We start from the raw sequence: 17,128 nt of genomic DNA on the forward strand, positions 1-17,128 counted from the left end.
ACAGTCTTTGAGAAAAACTATAAACTGACAATCACAGAGTGATAAGTGCCAAATGAAGGATAAACCTTGGGAGCAATAGGAGCAGAGGAGGGACAAGGTGAAAGACGTGAGGAGTCCAGAAAGGCTCTCAGAAAGGATGGTTGAGTTGATTATAGGTGGAGTCAGGATCAGGCAAGAGGAAGTGTTTGGAAAAGAACTGCAGGAGGGGGGCACATAAGCCAAGGTCAGGAAGCAAGAGAAACAGCTTCATGTGCGCTGGAGACAACAAGCAATTAAAAACACTGGCACATCAACCGGGACATAGAGTTAAGTCAAAGGACGCTGAAGATAAGCTAAAGTTTCCCTCTGCGAAAGATCCTCATGAACCTATCAGTGCATTCATTTATTAAATCAGCATCTACAGAGCAGTAGGTACCAGTTAATTTCCAGCCTCAGTACCTTTGCACTTGCTATCTCTCGGTCTGGAATAGCACTCCCCAAATCTTCTCAGGTTTCTTCAGCTCAATTAGTCCCTCAGAGACGCCTACCCCATCCCACCCCCCTTATCTAAAATAGTCCCCATGTGGTCACTTTCCATTACATCACTGTTCTGTTTTCCGTCTAGCATTAATCACATTATGAGATTATCGTCTTCGTTTGCTCAAGAGTTAACAGCCTGTCGGTGACCACCAGAATGTAAGCTCCTTGCGAGCAGGGACCCGGCCTCTTTCATTGTTTCACCCAGAGTTTTAGCATCCCCAGGTTCTCAGCCTACCTCCAGAGACCCTAGCGCGCTTCGCTTGGCAAGTCCCGACCCGAGCATGCGCAAAAGGCCCCTGGCGCGCGCAGCTCTGGCCCCGCCCCGTGCGTCCCGCCCCCTCCCGGGCAGGTTGGCCGTAGGACTCACGTCCTCGCCGGCCGGTGCTCCCGCTCGGACGCTGTTGCGCCGGCCTCCGCGCGGTAAACGGATGCGCCCCCCGGTGCGCCGTCCCGGCCCCGGGATGGGCCCCAAACTCGCAGACTCCGTGGACGAGCTCCGCGCCGCCGGCAACCAGAGCTTCCGCAACGGCCAGTTCGCCGAGGCCACGGTGCTCTACAGCCGCGCGCTGCGGACGCTGCAGGCGCAAGGTACGACCCTGGCCCCCGTTTCCGTGCCAGGCCGGCCACTTCCTCCGGCGTCCCCCGCCGCGGCCGCCCAGACCTCGCTCCTGCCCGGGGTGCCTGCGACTTGCTTTCCCCGCGGCCAGCTGGCTCACCAGGGCTCCCGCCCATTCCCCGCTTCGGCATCCTACGAGAAACTTCCTTGGCCCTCTCTGCCCTTGTTTTTTTTTAATTGTAATACGGTTTTATTACTGGTTCTTTTTCACTTCCTGGCATATCAAAAACATATTTCCATATTAATGGGTGTTTTATCACATTTTTTTTTATTTCGGCAAAAAAAAAAAAAACCCACGGCATTAAATTCACCGTCTTAACCATTTTTTAGGTGAAGTATTAAATACGTTCACGTTGTTGTGCAACAGATCGCTAGAACTTTTTGAATCTCCAGCAGTGAAACTCTGTACCCACTAAACACTAATCTTCCTTCCCTCCCCTCGGCCCTTGGTTTCTACCTTTTTACTTTGTGTAGCTATGATTTTGACTAGTTTAGATCGTTCAGATGAGTGAAGTCATACGGTATTTGGCTTTTGTGACTGATTTCACTTAGCGTAATGGCCCTGAGGACAATGTGACAGATGTTTTCCTTCTTTTTTAAGGCTGCATAATTTTCCATTGTATGGGTATACCACACTTTCTTTATCCAGATGTAAACAAGGCCTGTCTGATAAGGATCGGGGCTGCAAAGAAGACAAATACAGTGATGTGGTCAGAGAGGTGATTGGGGAGCTCCTTTGGAGTGGAAGATCAAGGACAACTTTGAAGAAGAAGTGACCTTTGAAGTGATATCGGAATGATGAGAAGAAGCCAAGGGCACAGAGTTTTGGGTGCTGAGCATTCCAGGTGGAGGGAACTGTTCATTCCACAGGCCCCCACAGAATAAGCGTGGTGTGTTGTAGGAGCCAGAGCATAGTGAGCCAGTGGGGAATTGTAAGTATTGAGGGCAGTTAGATAGGCAGAGCCCTATTGTGTAGGCATTTTACACGGTAGGCTGTGGTAGGGAGTTTGGATTTTATTCCCTGATGGGAAGCTACTGGGGAGTTTTGTTTTAAATGGAGGAGCAGCATGGCCTTTATCAGTTCTCCCAGCCTCCAGCTCATGGGTAAGACGCTTTGGAGAAGAGGTAAGCCTCATTCCAACCAGCCTGTTGCCCCAAACCTCTCTTCCAAAGTGTCTTACCCATGCGCCCTCATTTTCTGTAGTACCTATGTCCCTTGGCCTTCTCTTCTTGGCTAGCATTTGTTGAGTGCTTTTCTGTGTGCTAGGCACTACAGACCTCATTCCTTTTTATCTTTTTTTTTTTTAAAGATTTTATTTATTTATTTGACAGAGAGAGACACAGTGACAGAGGGAACACAAGCAAGGAGAGTGGGAGAGGGAGAAGCAGGCTTCCCGCAGAGCAGGGAGCCCGATGCGGGGCTCGATCCCAGGACCCTGGGATCATGACCTGAGCTGAAGGCAGACGCTTAACGACTGAACCACCCAGGCGCCCCTCCTTTTTAATCTTACAAACCTACAGATAAGACTCTTTATGGACGAGGAGTCCAGAAGAGTTAAATTTGTCTGCACTGGGTTGTACAATGAAGACATATCAGAGGCAGGATTTGAATGCGGGTCTGTCTGATTTGCAAGTCCCAAGTTTTGAATCATTTTGCTAGGCTTCTCCCCAAATCCTCTCCAAATTCCAGTCTGTCTTATTTGAACTTTTGCAATTTCAAGCCCCTCTTTTGCCCCCTCTTGTTTTTCTAGAACACTCCTCTTTAGGCCCGCCTCCTCATCTCAGCCTCACTTGATGTAGTCACTGACGAAGCTGAGATACTGATATTACTGCCTTTTTTTTTCATCCTACCCCAGCTGGTCTGGAAGAGCATGTGCTTTTGTATGGATTTATTCTGGATCCTTAGAAGGGCTGGCCTGGGGTCTAGACTTAGTAGGGGAACAGCATTTGGTTCTGATCTTGCTGTGGATTTTCCAGATGATTTCTGGGCAAATCCCTTGATGTCTCTGATCACTTTTGCTGGAGCAAAAGGACGGCAGGGAGCAAGCTAACAAAATGAACCCTTCCAGCAAGTTTGTGAAGTGATATGTTCATGTGGTAGGGGAGCACACGCGATCAGAGGGATTGAGTGACTGGTGCAGGCTCACGGGCGGGATCCTCAGTTCCTCCGCTGCCCTTCCCACCGCACCTCTGCTACTTGCGACTTGATACGGACTACGAGTTTTGAGTACTTGTGCTTGTTCCTCAAGGGCAAGGATATATTTTACCTTTTTCCCGTACTTTGCAGTCTCACTCAGGGCCTGGCAAAATAAGGGGGAAAGTTCTTATTAGTTTGTTATTGTTGATACTGAATGAACGCCATCATGCCTCAGTATGGTAACATACTTAGAAAAGAGTAAGTTGCGGAAGGATAGGGAGTAGGGTGCCACTTAGTTTCGGAAAGCTTTGAAAGATATAAAATGGTATATTCTCTTTCCTGTGAATGCATATGTAATAGAAGTGGGCAAACATGCATACGGGAGGATGTTACCTACCAGCTTCAAGACTGTGCTGGCATCTGGGGGTCTGGGGAGGAAGCAAAGGGAAAGGGTGAGGATGAGTGGACCTTTAGCCATCTCGAAAATGAAAGAGGTTGGAAGCAAGTATAATGTATGCCAAGTCCAATGATGGATGTCAAACATCTGTTTTACTGTTTTCTAAATGTTTCGTAATTTTCAGAAAAGAGTTTGTTTTACTTCTTTGGGGGTATATACCCGGGAGTGGAATTACGGAGTCAACGCTTAATAATTTTGGGGGTGTTTTGTTTGTATGCTTTCCGTTTATGGCTTATGCTAGTGGGTATGAAGTGGTTGAAAAATTACTTTTTTAAAGATTTTATTTATCTATTTGAGAGAGTGAGAGGAGAGCACGGGAGGGGCGAGGGTCAGAGGGAGAAGCCGGGAGCCCGACGAGGGGCTCGACCCCGGGACTCCAGGATCATGACCTGAGCCGAAGGCAGACGCTTAACCAACTGAGCCACCCAGGTGCCCCGAAAAATTATTTTTATAAAATTGAAAGTCATTGTGGCTACACGGTAAAAGACATCGGCTTCTGCGATTCCTGAGGATAAGGATTGCCTTTAGAGAAGTGTCTGATAACTCTCCTCCACGCCGGGTCGCTTGAATCCTTCCCCTGATGAAGTCCTGCATAGCCCTGCCAGACCCAGAGGACTCTTCCCTGGCAAAATCCTTTCTGACTTAACCAGGTAGGATCAGTCTCTCTCTCAGAGTGAAGGAGACTTCAGTCTCCTTATCACATTTTTCGTTTCCTTTTTCAGGAACCCCTCTTAATCGGGTTTACATGCTTTTTGTAACAAAATTCACACACGTGCGTGCACACACGCACACAAACACACAGTTACGGCACGGATCTCCTTCAGCAGAAGCCAGCTGGTTCATGTTTTGTCTTTTGCCTGGTCCTCGCTTCAGTGCTGGAATGAGTGAAGGAGAAGGTGTTTGGTTCCCCGTGAGTGGCGGGAGGCTTGGTGCTCTCGCTCCCATGTGACAGCGACAGACCTGGCAACCCAACAAGCCTGAGCGGGAAGCCCAGAGAGCTCCGGGTACGAGATACACCCCGGAGTCCCGGGGCGTCCATTTCGCACCCTGTTAATCTCGTACTTTCTGCTTCGCCCTGGCCAGGTGGTTCGAACCCCAAAGAAGAAAGTATCCTCTTCGCCAACCGCGCAGCCTGCCACTTGAAGGATGGCAACTGCAGGGACTGCATCAAAGACTGCACTGCGTAAGTGGGCGGGCGCGGCCTCGGGGGCCTCCAGAGGGGAAGCTGTGTTCATCGGGCCTGTCCTCTTCTTGGGGTCGATCCCAGCAGTTAACAGATACGTCAGATAACGAGGGCGTGTCCCTGAGCGTCACCAGCTCACGGAGGATAGGAGGCTCTACCTGGTGCTCACGGCCCCTGACTTGTGTCTTCGGAGTCCGCCAAAAGAGCAGGAGTCAGGTGGGGGCTTAGAGGTGGGCCTTACGGGCCTTGGGAGATCGGGGGCCTGAGGATGAGAGTGAGCTGCAGGCTAGTGACGGGCTCACCCCGGCGTTTTCTTGGGTGGATGTGTGTGAGAGGGAAGGAAAGAGGGACAGAGGTGAGTGAATCGCCGCAAAAGAAGCAAGGAGAAGAAGTTATCCATCGATGACCTGGTGTAACGGGTTCAACGGTTTGTCATACTTCTTTCTTCTGCAAGCCAGTCTGACACCGCCTTCTCTCCTCCTCACTGAGCGGACACACATCTGCAGCATCGCCTTAGGTTTGCGCCCTGGTGGTAGCTGAGGGAGGAGGAGAGGGGAGCGGGCTCGTGGGGCCTGTGCTCAGTGGCTCCGTACCAGGCCCGTACCAGGTTTCCTCCCCAGAGGGCTCATGACCGCTCTGCGGGGTAAGTTTACCGTCCCGCCCAGGCTAGAAGTGGGTTGCAGCCAGTTGAGGCCGTAAGGTGATCTGCCTGGGGTCCCGTGGCTGGTGCAGAGGTAGAATTCAAACACCACTCCGTCTGACTGCGGAGCCTGTTTCTCCCACCGGGTCGGACTCTGTAAAAACACATGGAAGAATGAAAGCCTCAGGCACTTGTTCTTGATCTGGGGGGACTGCGACTCGGAAAACTGGTGCACGAGCACACATTTCACAGTGTTGGTGGTTTTCTGCCCATCGTCCCTTCTCCACTTTGGTCTAAGATAGAAAGTCCCTCTGCTAAGGTCTGACATTTTTAGCAGCGTCTCTGTGCCAGATATGACCTCCTGTACGCTGAATGCTGCAGATGACCCTTCCTAGAAGGAGCTGCGGGGGGGGTGGTGACTCAGCAGCTGGTGACATTTCTTCCTCTGGCTCTAGAGCACTGGCCCTGATGCCCTTCAGCATGAAGCCCCTGCTGCGGCGGGCATCGGCCTACGAGGCCCTGGAGAAGTACCCGCTGGCCTATGTGGACTACAAGACGGTGCTGCAGATTGATGACAGTGTGGCGTCGGCCCTGGAAGGCATCAACCGGTGAGCCTGACTCTGCAGGCGCTCTCTCTGGACTCACTCGGGACCATGGCTTTGGTCATCTCCTGGGGGTCCCCCGAGACCTACTGAACACGTGGGGAAAGTGCAGAAGGACAGTCCGCTGTTGTGGTTAGCAGGGGCCTCGGGGGTCAGAGTGAGGGGACTGATAGATCGATGGTCCAGCTGCTCCGATTCCTTACCAGGGTAATAAGGTACTGAGCTCTGTGTGTAAGGGATTGTGCCAGGTGCCCTGGGGAATATATACCCGCTTGCTTCACAGACCTAACTAGAGCGGGGAGAGTGGGCCACAGGTGCAGGCAGCCAGGACACAAGGCTGTAGGGTGCTGTTGCAGGGATGCGTCGGCCTGTGGTACTGTGACCCCTTCACGAGGCCCGTCAGGCGCCATTTTGTTCTGAGTTTCTGAGTGGTGCTTTGTTTCCGCCTCGTGGCTGCCCTCGTTTGTGTACTGATCATGTTTCCCCTCTTTGCGTGGGCTGCTAGAAAGCCAAACGCTACCCTCACAGCAAACCCTTCAGAGGACTTCGTGGCGTGTGTTTAGTGTATCATTTTTAGCTTGACTGGTTTTCTCTCTGCCTCCTTTTACTTTCAGTCATTCAACAGAATCTGGCACTTCTGCGTGCCCAACTTTGCACTAGGGCCTGGGCTGATGCCCGACACATAGCTCTTCCTGCCCTAATGGAACCCCCAGTCTCGTGGGGAGCCCCAGTCAGTCACAGCCACGTGCACCACAGTGTGGTGAGTGCTGCGGTAGGAGGCGGCCCAGGGGGCTGAGGGGGCAGAAGGGGGCACCTAACCTGCCCCCGGGGCGGGGGGGGGGGCAGGAGGAAGCCAGTCGGGACTTCCCAGAGGAGGTGAGCTGAGGCTGAGAAACGAAGAGATCTGGGGCTAGCGCAGCAGGAAGGGCAGCTGTGCCGGGTGAGCCGGGGTGATGTGTTCCCGGCATTGTGAGGAGTCCCGTGTCGCTTGGCGCTGCGGGCGAGGAGCTCAGCTCGGACGTGAGGTGAGGCCCGACCACACAGGGCCCGGACCTAATCCAGGCACGGTGAGGCTTTGTGAAAGGGTCTTCAGCAGGGGCGCAGTGTGAGCAGATTTGAGAGGGAAGCTCGCTGGTTGCCGTGTTGCAGGATGACGTGAAGGAGAGCAGAGTCGGAAGGGCTGGGCGGGAACTCAGGTGGTGGAGATGGTGGGAAGAGGACAGTGGGACCAGTTCTGGGGACAGTTAGGTAGTAGTTCAGTGAACCCGAGTGTTGGGGGTGGTGAGAAGGGAAAAATCGGAGAAACATCCTGGTGGCTGCCATGTTGAGTTGGAGGGGACCATGAGACAAGAGGCGTGAGGACAGTGGTTGGTATTTACATGGGTTTTGGAGCAAAAAGAGACAAATACAAGGCAGATCTATGGATTCGAAGGTCATCAGCATAGAGGTGGGTTGAGGTTGTGGGAGGAAAAAAAGACCCCCCACAGCAAGGGAGCCGGGGGAAGAGGTGGCGCTTAGAAAATGGCAGCATTTTCTACAGCCGCTGGAGGGGGGGAGGCACCTCGGAGCCTTTAGGGAAGAAGTATTTCCAGAAGGATGAAAACCTCACGCCCATCAGGTGTTCCAATGAGTTAGTGGACTTCTGAGGTTAAGAAAGAGAGTCACTGGTGGTTGTGACGGAAGCATGCGGCGGGTCAGAAGCCCGGGTGGCAGTGGGTTCTAGAAGCCTGGCCGCGAAGAGGCAGAGGAGTCCAGCTGCGATGGCAGAGTGGGGTCTCCGGGGGCGGGGGGGGGGGGGGGGAGGTCTTATTAAGTGAGGAAACGGTTCAGTGCGGCCGCTTGGAGTCGGTAGAGAGAAAGGCTGAAGCTAGAGGAGAGCTGCTGGTGGTGATTCCTGACGGAGGCGGGACGAGGTGAGACCCAGAGCCGAGGCGGAGAGACTGGCCTCATCACTTCTCCATCTGCGACGGGAGAGACCCAGGAAGGATTCAGTGCCCACGCAGGTGGGTTTGTATCTGTGGGACCTGGAAGTTTGCCCTGAAAAAGGAGGAGGGTAAGGGAGCCGGGCTGAGGAGGGTAGAGGCTTGAACTAGCTGTGCCAGGCCGAAAAGCAGCTGTGCGGGCTTCGTCAGACGCCGCGAGTTCGTAGTGATCGCCGCCTGGGACGCTGCCCTTCTAGTCGCACGGGAGCGCAGTGGTTGGGGCAGAAAAAGCATACAGTTGGCTTTATTCGCTGATCGAGCACATGCTTACTGGGCCTGGGCGGGAATCGGGTGATGTGCTAGGTGCTGGAAATTTCTTAACCAAATGGACGTGGTCCCTGAGCAACATCTGAAGCAGGTTAGCTGGGCCCAGAAGGGGGGGATGGAGAGTGAAGAGGTCATTCCAGGTAGAGGGAAAAGCATGGGCAAAGGCTGGAACATGCGGATCAAGAGGGAATGCGGCTCCCCGTAAAAGTGGAGTGGGGGAGGGGGCCGCACCAGATCTCAGGCCCTGTCAGCCTAGGGAAGTGGGAACCGCTGGAGGAGTTCAGAATTTGAGAATGACGCAGGATTTGTATTTTATAAAGGTCTCTGAGCATTAATCAAAGGTCAGGTGTTTGCCTGGCCTTATAATAGATCCACTGAGAAAATATAAGACATGTGATCCTTTCTTGGGGGCATGTGTGGTCCTTTGGGGGTGAGGTTTAAGTACCCTTAACAAGCAGCCGTCCCCACTTTGGAGTTAACAGAGTGTGGCCAAGTGAGGGCCAGGCAGGGCACGAGTGTCATGGTGGCAGACATCTGTTCCTTTCCTGCTGTGTGTCGGAAGGCTGTAGAGGGATGGTGGCTCTCTACACCCCCTCTGGATTTATGGGAGGGGTAGTATCTTCTTGACCCAGCTGGAGACCTCCCTGTAATTCTGTCTGCCTTTCCAGAATGACCAGAGCCCTCATGGACTCGCTGGGGCCCGAGTGGCGCCTGAAGCTGCCCTCTATCCCCTTGGTGCCTGTCACAGCTCAGAAGAGGTGGGATTCCGTGCCTTTGGAGTACCACAAAGAGATGGCTAAGAGAAAATTCAGAGAAACCACAACTTCCAAGAGCAGAGGTAAGCTGTGACTTCCTGCCCAGAGTGTTACAGTCTCCCCGTGGCCCCTTTCTTTAGAGTCGTCCTGTAAAAATTGGCCTAGCTTAAGCTGAGCTCTAAAAATTATCTATGAAACAAAAAGTCTTCACCTCTTAGAGTCTTCTCAATTCTATCCTGAGGGCGATGCGAAAGCCATCTCACCACTGGCCGGATTCAGAGATAGAGAAGGCACGTTGGACGCTCAGTGTGGCTCATAGGTATACAGCTTTAGTGCCCTTCTTTTTTATCTGGCAGCACTGGGGATGGATGATCTAGGATGGTTTTGGTGGCAAGGACAGAAAACTCAACACGGTAAAAATACAAAGAGAACGTATTGGCTCATGTAACTGAAAGCTCCGAGTTCAGGTTCAGGCAAGGTTTGCTCCAGCAGCTCAGTACATTATCAGATTCGGACTCCATTCCTCGGTACTCCTCTCAGCTCTTCTCTGGTGTGTCTGCTTTGTCTTGGGGCAGTCTTCCCTGCCAGTGGTAAAACAGCTATAAAGTAGTTCCTGGCCTCATCCCTATAGGCCATTCCTCGTGGCCCAGAGGAAGAGAAAAAGGTGATTTTTTTTTTTCTGGGAGCTCCCTAAGAAAGAGAGGGTTTCTTTCCTTTAAATCCCTTTAAATACAGTCTCGGTGTATTCTGGCCTGTTTGGTCACAGGCCATTCTCTGGGACCTGGTCACTGGGACGAGGGGCTGAGATTTTGTGATGATCTCTGTCCTACGCCATCTGCCCCCACCTTCATAGCGAGAGGGTGACGCTTCCCCAGGAACACACACACCACATGAGGCCCTGGAGGTGGAATAGGGAGGGGCGATCCAGGCCAGGTAGCCCCAAAACAGGAGACTGTTCACCTCGACCGTGTAAAATGGAGGGGCCGTTCTCCAGGCAGAGGTTCACCAGCGCCCCAGGGAATTAGCTGGGCCCAGTGAGCTCGGTGTTGAGCAGCGGAGGTGCAGCAGGTCTGAGGGCTGGAGCCTGCTGTGAGTGGCAGTGGAGGGCAGGGTCACCCCCCCTTCCTGGGAGGGAACGTGTCCGGCCGTGGGTCGCATTCACTCTGGTTTGTGGGAACCTGGTAAGTGCCCCCCCACCCTTCTCCAGAATGGAGATGTGAGGCGCTAACCAAAATGGCTTCGGGGCACCTACCAGGTATTTCATTCTTGCAGAGCCACTGAGCCATCTATTTTCCAGCTCTGCGCCAAACAGCACGACACAGAGCCTTTAGTGTTTGGGGAGTTCGAAACAGGAACTAACACGTGTGCACTTGGAGGAGTCAGGGAAAGGCTCCCGGAGGAGGTGACAGGTTGAGCTGGACGTTGAGGGGGGCAGAGGGGGGCGGTCTTCAGCTGGGCGAGGGAAGGGAAGGGCATCTCTGGCGGAGACGGCGGAGAGAGCTAGAGAATGCAGTGCGTGGGTATCGCTGGGGAGCAGTGGGGGTCCGCGCGCCTGCGGCGTGGCGTGTGGAGAGCCGGGGCAAAGCCGAAGGGGTGGGGACCCCGCAGCCCCCCGCAAGGAGACGCGCAGGAAGGTTCGCAGCAGGGTGTTTGCAACAGTGAACAACAAAGCTGGAAACAGCGCAGGGCTCTCAGCAGAAGGGATGACAGAGCCGAACCACAGCGGTGCGAACGAACTACGGGGGTGTGCATCAATACAGCCGAATCTGAGGAATACGGCGCCGAGGGGAAGAAACAAAGCCAAGTCATAGAGGAATACTTGAATTACTTATTCTTTTATACGAGATTTAAAAACAAAATGAACAGCAAATGGTTTGTAGGAACTATCGTATATAGTTAAGCTACCAAGAAGAAAAAGGGGGAAGGAAGCGCAGGATGGGGGATCATGGTTTCCTCCAGGGGTGGATTGACTTGGGGAGGGGGCCCTGCAGGGCTTTAAAGGTCTTAGTAAAGGTTCTATTTCTTAAGGTGAGGGATGAGTGCAAGGGTGTTAGTTTTGTTCCTAAAACCTTACCCATGTTGCAGATATTCAGGATTTTATAGAGATCGTTTTTTAAAAATTAAAGAAACCCGGTGATCTGGGAGCTGGGGCTGGAGCATTGAGTTGCGGCTGCGCGGTGAAGGGCCTGAGGGCCAGGCGAGCAGCCCAGATTTCACCTTGTGTCTCCGTCTGTCAAGGCTGGGGCCAAGTGGCATGGGGTAGGCGAGGGAAGGTGCAGGCTCCGACCAAACAGAGATGGGGAATGGTGGGCTCTTCTGCAAGCCCGGGAGCTACACCATTTTTTTCTGAGATGCTTGCTTATTTAAATATTTATCTCCTGCTTTAAGTTTATAGGGTGTTCCGCACTTTGTGGTGTACTCTCAGGTTTTGTCCTGACGCTAGCCCTGGGTGGGGTAGCTAGTGCCCCAGCATACAGAGAAACTGAGGACCCAGAGACTTAGGCAGGTCACCCGAGGTCCCCGGCTACTAAGGGGCAGTGCTGGGGCTAGAACCCAGCTTGCTCTTTACCACATATCTCTTCTTACGTGCATGTCTGTGTGTGTTTCCATCAGGAGTCCCCAACCTCCTCTGACTGAAAACCTCTTTAATTTCCCAGAAGCCTTGTGAGGGGGGCTCCTTCCTCCGGGGGGCTGCTTCAGAGCAGTGTAGGAAGTCTCGGGGAGGGGGGAGAGGGTCGCAGACGACGTGGAAGAGCTGATGCCGGCGAGGCCTCATGGATCTTGGGCACCTGCTCCATGGCTTTTTCCTCTTCTGAATTTGCATCTAGCGTCTTCTGCTGGGGATGTGGAGAGAGCCAGAGTTCTGAAGGAAGAAGGCAATGAGCTTGTAAAGAAGGGAAACCATAAGAAAGCTATTGAGAAGTACAGTGAAAGCCTCTCCTTTAGTGACATGGAGTCCGCCACATACAGCAACAGGTACCTGCCACCAGCCGCTGGCCTGGGGGATTTCAGGCCGTCGGCTGTTGTCCGTAGTCTTCTCTCAGACTGGGGCGGGCTCTTCATTCTTAGCGCTTAGTCAGTGTGTCGCAGCTCAAAATAGGCATTCCCAGTTGTTTCGGTCACCGTGAGGCAGGTGTGGCCAGTGGCGTTCACTCTCTTAAAGGAATAGACACTGAGCGATGCCAGGGCACCTGGGTGGCTTGGTTGGGGCGACTGCCTTCGGCTCGCGTCGTGGTCCCAGGGTCCTGGGATCGAGCCCCACATCGGGCTCCTTGCTCGGCGGGGAGTCTTCTCCCTCTCCCTCTGCTTGCTACGCCACCTGCTTGTGCTCTCTTTCTGTTAAATACATAAATAAAATCTTAAAAAAAAAAAAAAAGAAACTGAGCAATGCCAACGTGGAGCCTGGGCTCTGTCAGCCTCCCTCCCCCTCAGGTTTTCATGAACCATCCAGATGAGCACACTCCATAAATAAGAGCGGTGTGCTTATACAAACACAGCCTCAACATGTGTCTCGTAGCCCTCCCCCTTGCCCCAGCCCCACGGGTTCCCCGGACCCTCCTATTAGAAGGGTTGGCACCGTCTCAGCACCAGGACAGAACCCAGGGTGTGGACTATCGCCTGGCCTGGGAGCAAGAGAGGTGGTCCCGTCTAGCCTGAAGGATGTGACCTGTGGCGCAGTTGAACACCCTGCACCACAAGCTGCTGGACGTGAATGCTGGTTCTTTCCACCGACAGTGGGGTCACTATTCCTTTATTGGGTGGGAGTTACGGTTTTGCAACACGCTGGGGCGTACTGGTGGTGGGTGGTCTTCCCCTTTTTTAAAGTCAAGAAATCAGAAGCTCAGAGCCAGAAGGGCTTTACCTCTGCTCACCCGGTCAGTAAATGGTGGAGACAGAGTTGCAGCCTGGCTCCGATGAGATCTATCAGTTTTACTGTCAGAAGCTTGAAACATTCAGCAAGGGACCTTATCTGATCCAAATCTTGCTTATAAAAGATTTACTACAAAATGTTATAAATTGTTTCTCCCGCCCTGCTAACATACACATAATTACTCTTTAGTTCAAAAATCTTGGCTCTACTATAGTCTTGCCATTCCCTATCCAAAATTCTTGGGATAAAAGGTGTTCCAGATCTGAGTAAGGTAATATGGTCCGTATATTGGATCACATAATACTCCCGCAGGGTCTGGGCGGTGGATGAAGTTCATTGTTAACATTTCTGCCTGAAACACGGGGAAATTCCATGTAACCTCAGGCCTGTGCAGGTCAGGTTTTGCTGTCAAATAAGTTCAAAAGAGGACTTTTCGTTTTGAAGCGTGGATTTTGGAATTTGAGACCTGTGGTTTTACTGGCTGATTGGACCAGGGATGCCTCAGTCTGCCAGGCTCACCGGAAGGAAGGGCTGCTGCCCGTTTGTTCTAGGTTTCTGCTGCAGCATTTTGACGCCCCCATCTCTGGGCCCTCTGGACTCACTTCTTTCATACTGAGAGAGATCTCTATTAGCCTGTTTTCCTGGATTTTTAATACATTCAAGACAATGCTTTGTTTTGTTTAAATACAGTTTTTCATACAAGTATGTTTTTGCCACACTTTTTTTTTTTTTTTTTTTTAACAGAGAGGGAACACAAGCAGGGGGAGTGGGAGAGGGAGAAGCAGGCTTCCCACGGAGCAGGGAGCCCAATGCGAGGCTCGATCCCAGGACCCTGGGATTATGACCTGAGCCGAAGGCAGATGCTTAATGACTGAGCCATCCAGGCGCCCCCTGTGCCACACTGTTTTAATTATTAGTGCTTTATACTATCTGGTAGGGCTGGTCTTCTCCTTATTCTTAATCAGAGCATCACTGGCTATTTTCCCAGGTTTGTTCTTCTTGCTAAACCTTAGGATCATTTTGATGACTCCAAAAAGTATCTTGGTGGGCTTTTGGTTGTGGTTACATTGAATTTATAAATTTAATTTCAAGGACTGATAACTTGACACAAAACTGAATTTTCCATCCGTTGTGGCTGAAATTACACCACATCCTGGATGCCATTTTAATGCTCCGCCTTGTGGCTCTGCAGCTCTGTGTACCAGCTCCTCGTCTTTGGCTTCCTTCCCTTCTCTCTGTGCAGTTGGTACCTGAGTGGGGATATCACTCGGGTGCCCAGCACCTACAGCTTGCCCTGAATGGACCTTCAGAAGAGTCTCATTTAAAATTAAAAATAAACCTGAGTCCTTACCTCACTGTGTATTTTAAAGCAAATTCTAAGGGGATCACAGTTTCAAATGTAGAAAATAAAACCACCAAGTCGTAGAAGAATGCATGGGTTAATTATCTTGCAGTGGGGAAAGTATTAAAATAAAATTGTTGTGGGGTGGGGGATAGGGACCAGAGAGGGCGTTAAAGGAAAGGTAAATTTGATTTCATGAGGTTAAAAAGCCTTATGTAAAGATACTGAGCTTTGCCTATAGTTAAAGGAACTACATTAAAATGGACCTTGTTTTCTTCCATTATTGACTGAAGTTAAAGATTGACCCCAGGGTTAGTACAGTTACAGGAAAATAGAAAGTTACTGATAGAGCCTAAGAGAACAGGTCCTTTGCAGAGCATTTTGGCAATGATAGTCGCGATTATAAATGCACGTATCTGCTGACCCATCCGTTCCTCCCGGTAGGCATCTTAAGTTTTATGCACAAGGGTGCTCATGGCAGCATCTCGTATTAGCAAACTGGAAGCGATGAAAATAATAATCTCCAGATAAGGAATTGGCAAAATAAGTTGTGGTTCATCCAACTAAGTGAATACTGCTCTGCTCCCATTGGGAATGGTGAGATGGAGTGGATGGAGTTACAGGAGCGCCAAGACACCTGTTCTTAGTGGCCATCTCCAGAGAAAAGAATGGGGGAGATGTACACACTTTTTTCCCCCGTAGATGCAGAACATTTTGTTGTACGGATGTATGCTGCTATTTTTTTTTCCATGATTATGAAAGTTTTCACAATATAAGGTTGAAAGAACTGTACAGTGGACACGCATACACCTACCATCTGAATTCCCCGTTAACATTTTGCTACGTTTGCTCTGTGGCCACGTAGCCGCTGACCCGGTGCCTCTCGGTTTGGGCGCGTTTCCCGGTGAGCTGCAGACCCCCTTCCGTCTGCCCGCCACCGTGTCCGCGTGCACGTGCTCCGGGTCCAGCACCTAGCGGTAGATGACTTCTTAATCCGCCGGGGGCGGGGTTCAGGAGCAAAAGAGCGCAGGCCGGGAGCGGGCCGGAGGTGGCCCGAGGGACAGGCCACGCGGTCAGGACGGTCCGGGTCGTGGAGCGCCCGCCCCCGGGGCTGGCGCCGGTCCCCTCGCCCCTCCGCGCCGAGCCGGCGGGTCGCGGCTGCGGGGACGGGCCCAGCCTCGCCGCGCGGGGGAGGAGGCCGCACGGTCACCGGCCCGGAGCGGTGTTTGCCGCCTCCCAGGCCACCGCTCCGACCGCCTCACGGCTGGTGGGCGGCCGCCAAGCAGTGAGCGAACCCTCCCCAACGGCCTTTCCCGTCAGAGCGCTCTGCCATCTGGCCCTGAAGCAGTACAAGGCAGCAGCGAGGGACTGCACGGAAGCGCTCCGGCTGGATGGAAAGAACGTGAAGGCCTTGTACCGACGAGCGCAAGCCTACAAGGCACTCGAGGTAAAAAGAGCCTGACTGCCGGGCCCCCGCTGAGACACCTGTGCCTGTGGTGGCACCTCCAGAGCGCGGGCGGGGGCACGTCCCTTCCCCTCCCAGGGGAGCCCAGGTGGTGGCCCAGGGCAGGCCCGCAGGCTGGGGTTCGAGACCCTGTGTGCCCTGGCAGCCGCGGCGCACCTCGGCCCGGTCTCCATCCTCTCACGCCTTTGTCTCTCCTCCCAGGACTACAAATCCAGCTTTGCAGACATCAGCAGCCTTCTGCAGCTTGAGCCCAGGAATGGCCCTGCCCGGAAGCTGCAGCAGGAAGTTAACCAGAGTTTAAACTAAAGCCCCAGAAGGCTAGCGGGAAGCCTCTGCCCGAGCTCCCTCCTCTGTGCCTGCTCCCGGGACCCAGCATGCCCCCGAGCAAGCTCTGAGGCCACTCAGAGGTGATGGCTTCCCACCCCTTAGGAGGCTTTGCTTTGTTCACAATTAAGCTCAGAGTAGTAAAAAGAAAAAACCAAACAAAACCCCCAGATGTTGTTCTGCTGGAACCGTCCCCCCTGCCGCCTGCCCCGGACAGCTCGCAGAGCACTCGGTCTGCCCCTGCCCCGAGCATGCTCCCCACGGCTGCCCCCCTAGCTCCCCCAGACCCATCTCACTGGGCTTCACCTGAGCAAACTGAGCGCGGGGGTCGGGGGTGGGGGAGGGGTAAACTAGAGCCCAAAGCGGCCTGTTGAGCTGGTTCTCCAGGGCTGCCGTCCCCACCCAGTCCGTGGCAGAGCTCCTGGTGTTCTGAGCTCCGGCGCCTTCTGGCTGGGCCCTGCTCTGGTAGGGACACACAATCCTGACGCTCGGGTGGCCTTGGCTGTAGCTCTGGGCTGCTGCCGCTTCCGGCGGGGAGGTGTGCCTAAGCGGTTTTAAGAGTCCGGAGGTGTGGCCCCTCCCTGAAGGTGGGATGGAGAGAAAGGCCTTCTTGAAGTCTGTGGCCTTCCACTCTGGGCAGGGACCTCCTTTTGACCTCAACAGTGGTCCCCCCTAAGCTTCTTGGTTTTTTGTCATGTGAAGTTAATTTGAACTAAAAATGGACTGATTTTGTTGAACTGTGTCTTCAAGCTATTGCATTAAACATCTTTCTGGTACATAAACGTCTGCTGTGCTTCCGTGTGTGCTTTTTCAGCTGTGTGCTTGGAACTTTGCAGGAATAAAGAGCTGCAGCGTGTTGAGCATTTGTGCCCTCGGCTGACCAGACTTCCTGGCATGTGTGCATGGGTCAGGCTCTGTGTCCAGTGCGGGGGAAACCACAGTAACCGACACGGTCCCCGCTCTCGGAC

The 17,128-nt window shown here is 53.0% G+C and overlaps 2 protein-coding genes across 2 annotated transcripts in view; both read left to right on the top strand.

Moving 5' to 3' along the window:
* LOC112827069 (antileukoproteinase-like) overlaps positions 1-17,128 on the top strand; it is a 381,146-nt gene that overhangs the window by 203,665 nt on the left and 160,353 nt on the right. The gene's annotated exons all lie outside the window — the stretch shown is intronic.
* TOMM34 (translocase of outer mitochondrial membrane 34) lies at positions 849-16,942 on the top strand. Its single transcript, XM_025875391.2, has 7 exons — positions 849-1,107; positions 4,813-4,912; positions 6,008-6,160; positions 9,072-9,241; positions 11,987-12,134; positions 15,692-15,818; positions 16,038-16,942. The coding sequence occupies exons 1-7, from the start codon at positions 948-950 to the stop codon at positions 16,140-16,142; spliced, it is 963 nt and encodes a 320-aa protein (XP_025731176.2). The 5' UTR covers positions 849-947; the 3' UTR covers positions 16,143-16,942.

This window comes from Callorhinus ursinus, unplaced genomic scaffold, assembly GCF_003265705.2.
Source record: "Callorhinus ursinus isolate GAN/ISIS: 27379988/994484 unplaced genomic scaffold, GSC_fseal_2.0 scaffold38, whole genome shotgun sequence".
Classification (NCBI taxonomy): domain Eukaryota; kingdom Metazoa; phylum Chordata; class Mammalia; order Carnivora; family Otariidae; genus Callorhinus; species Callorhinus ursinus.

Excerpts from the sequence above, each read along its gene's own strand:
- TOMM34 (XM_025875391.2), top strand. The coding sequence starts at position 948 with ATGCGCCCCCCGGTGCGCCGTCCCGGCCCCGGGATGGGCCCCAAACTC. Across the intron at positions 4,913-6,007 it reads TGCATCAAAGACTGCACTGC|AGCACTGGCCCTGATGCCCT; the intron begins GTAAGTGGGCGG and ends CTCTGGCTCTAG. Across the intron at positions 15,819-16,037 it reads AAGCCTACAAGGCACTCGAG|GACTACAAATCCAGCTTTGC; the intron begins GTAAAAAGAGCC and ends CTCTCCTCCCAG.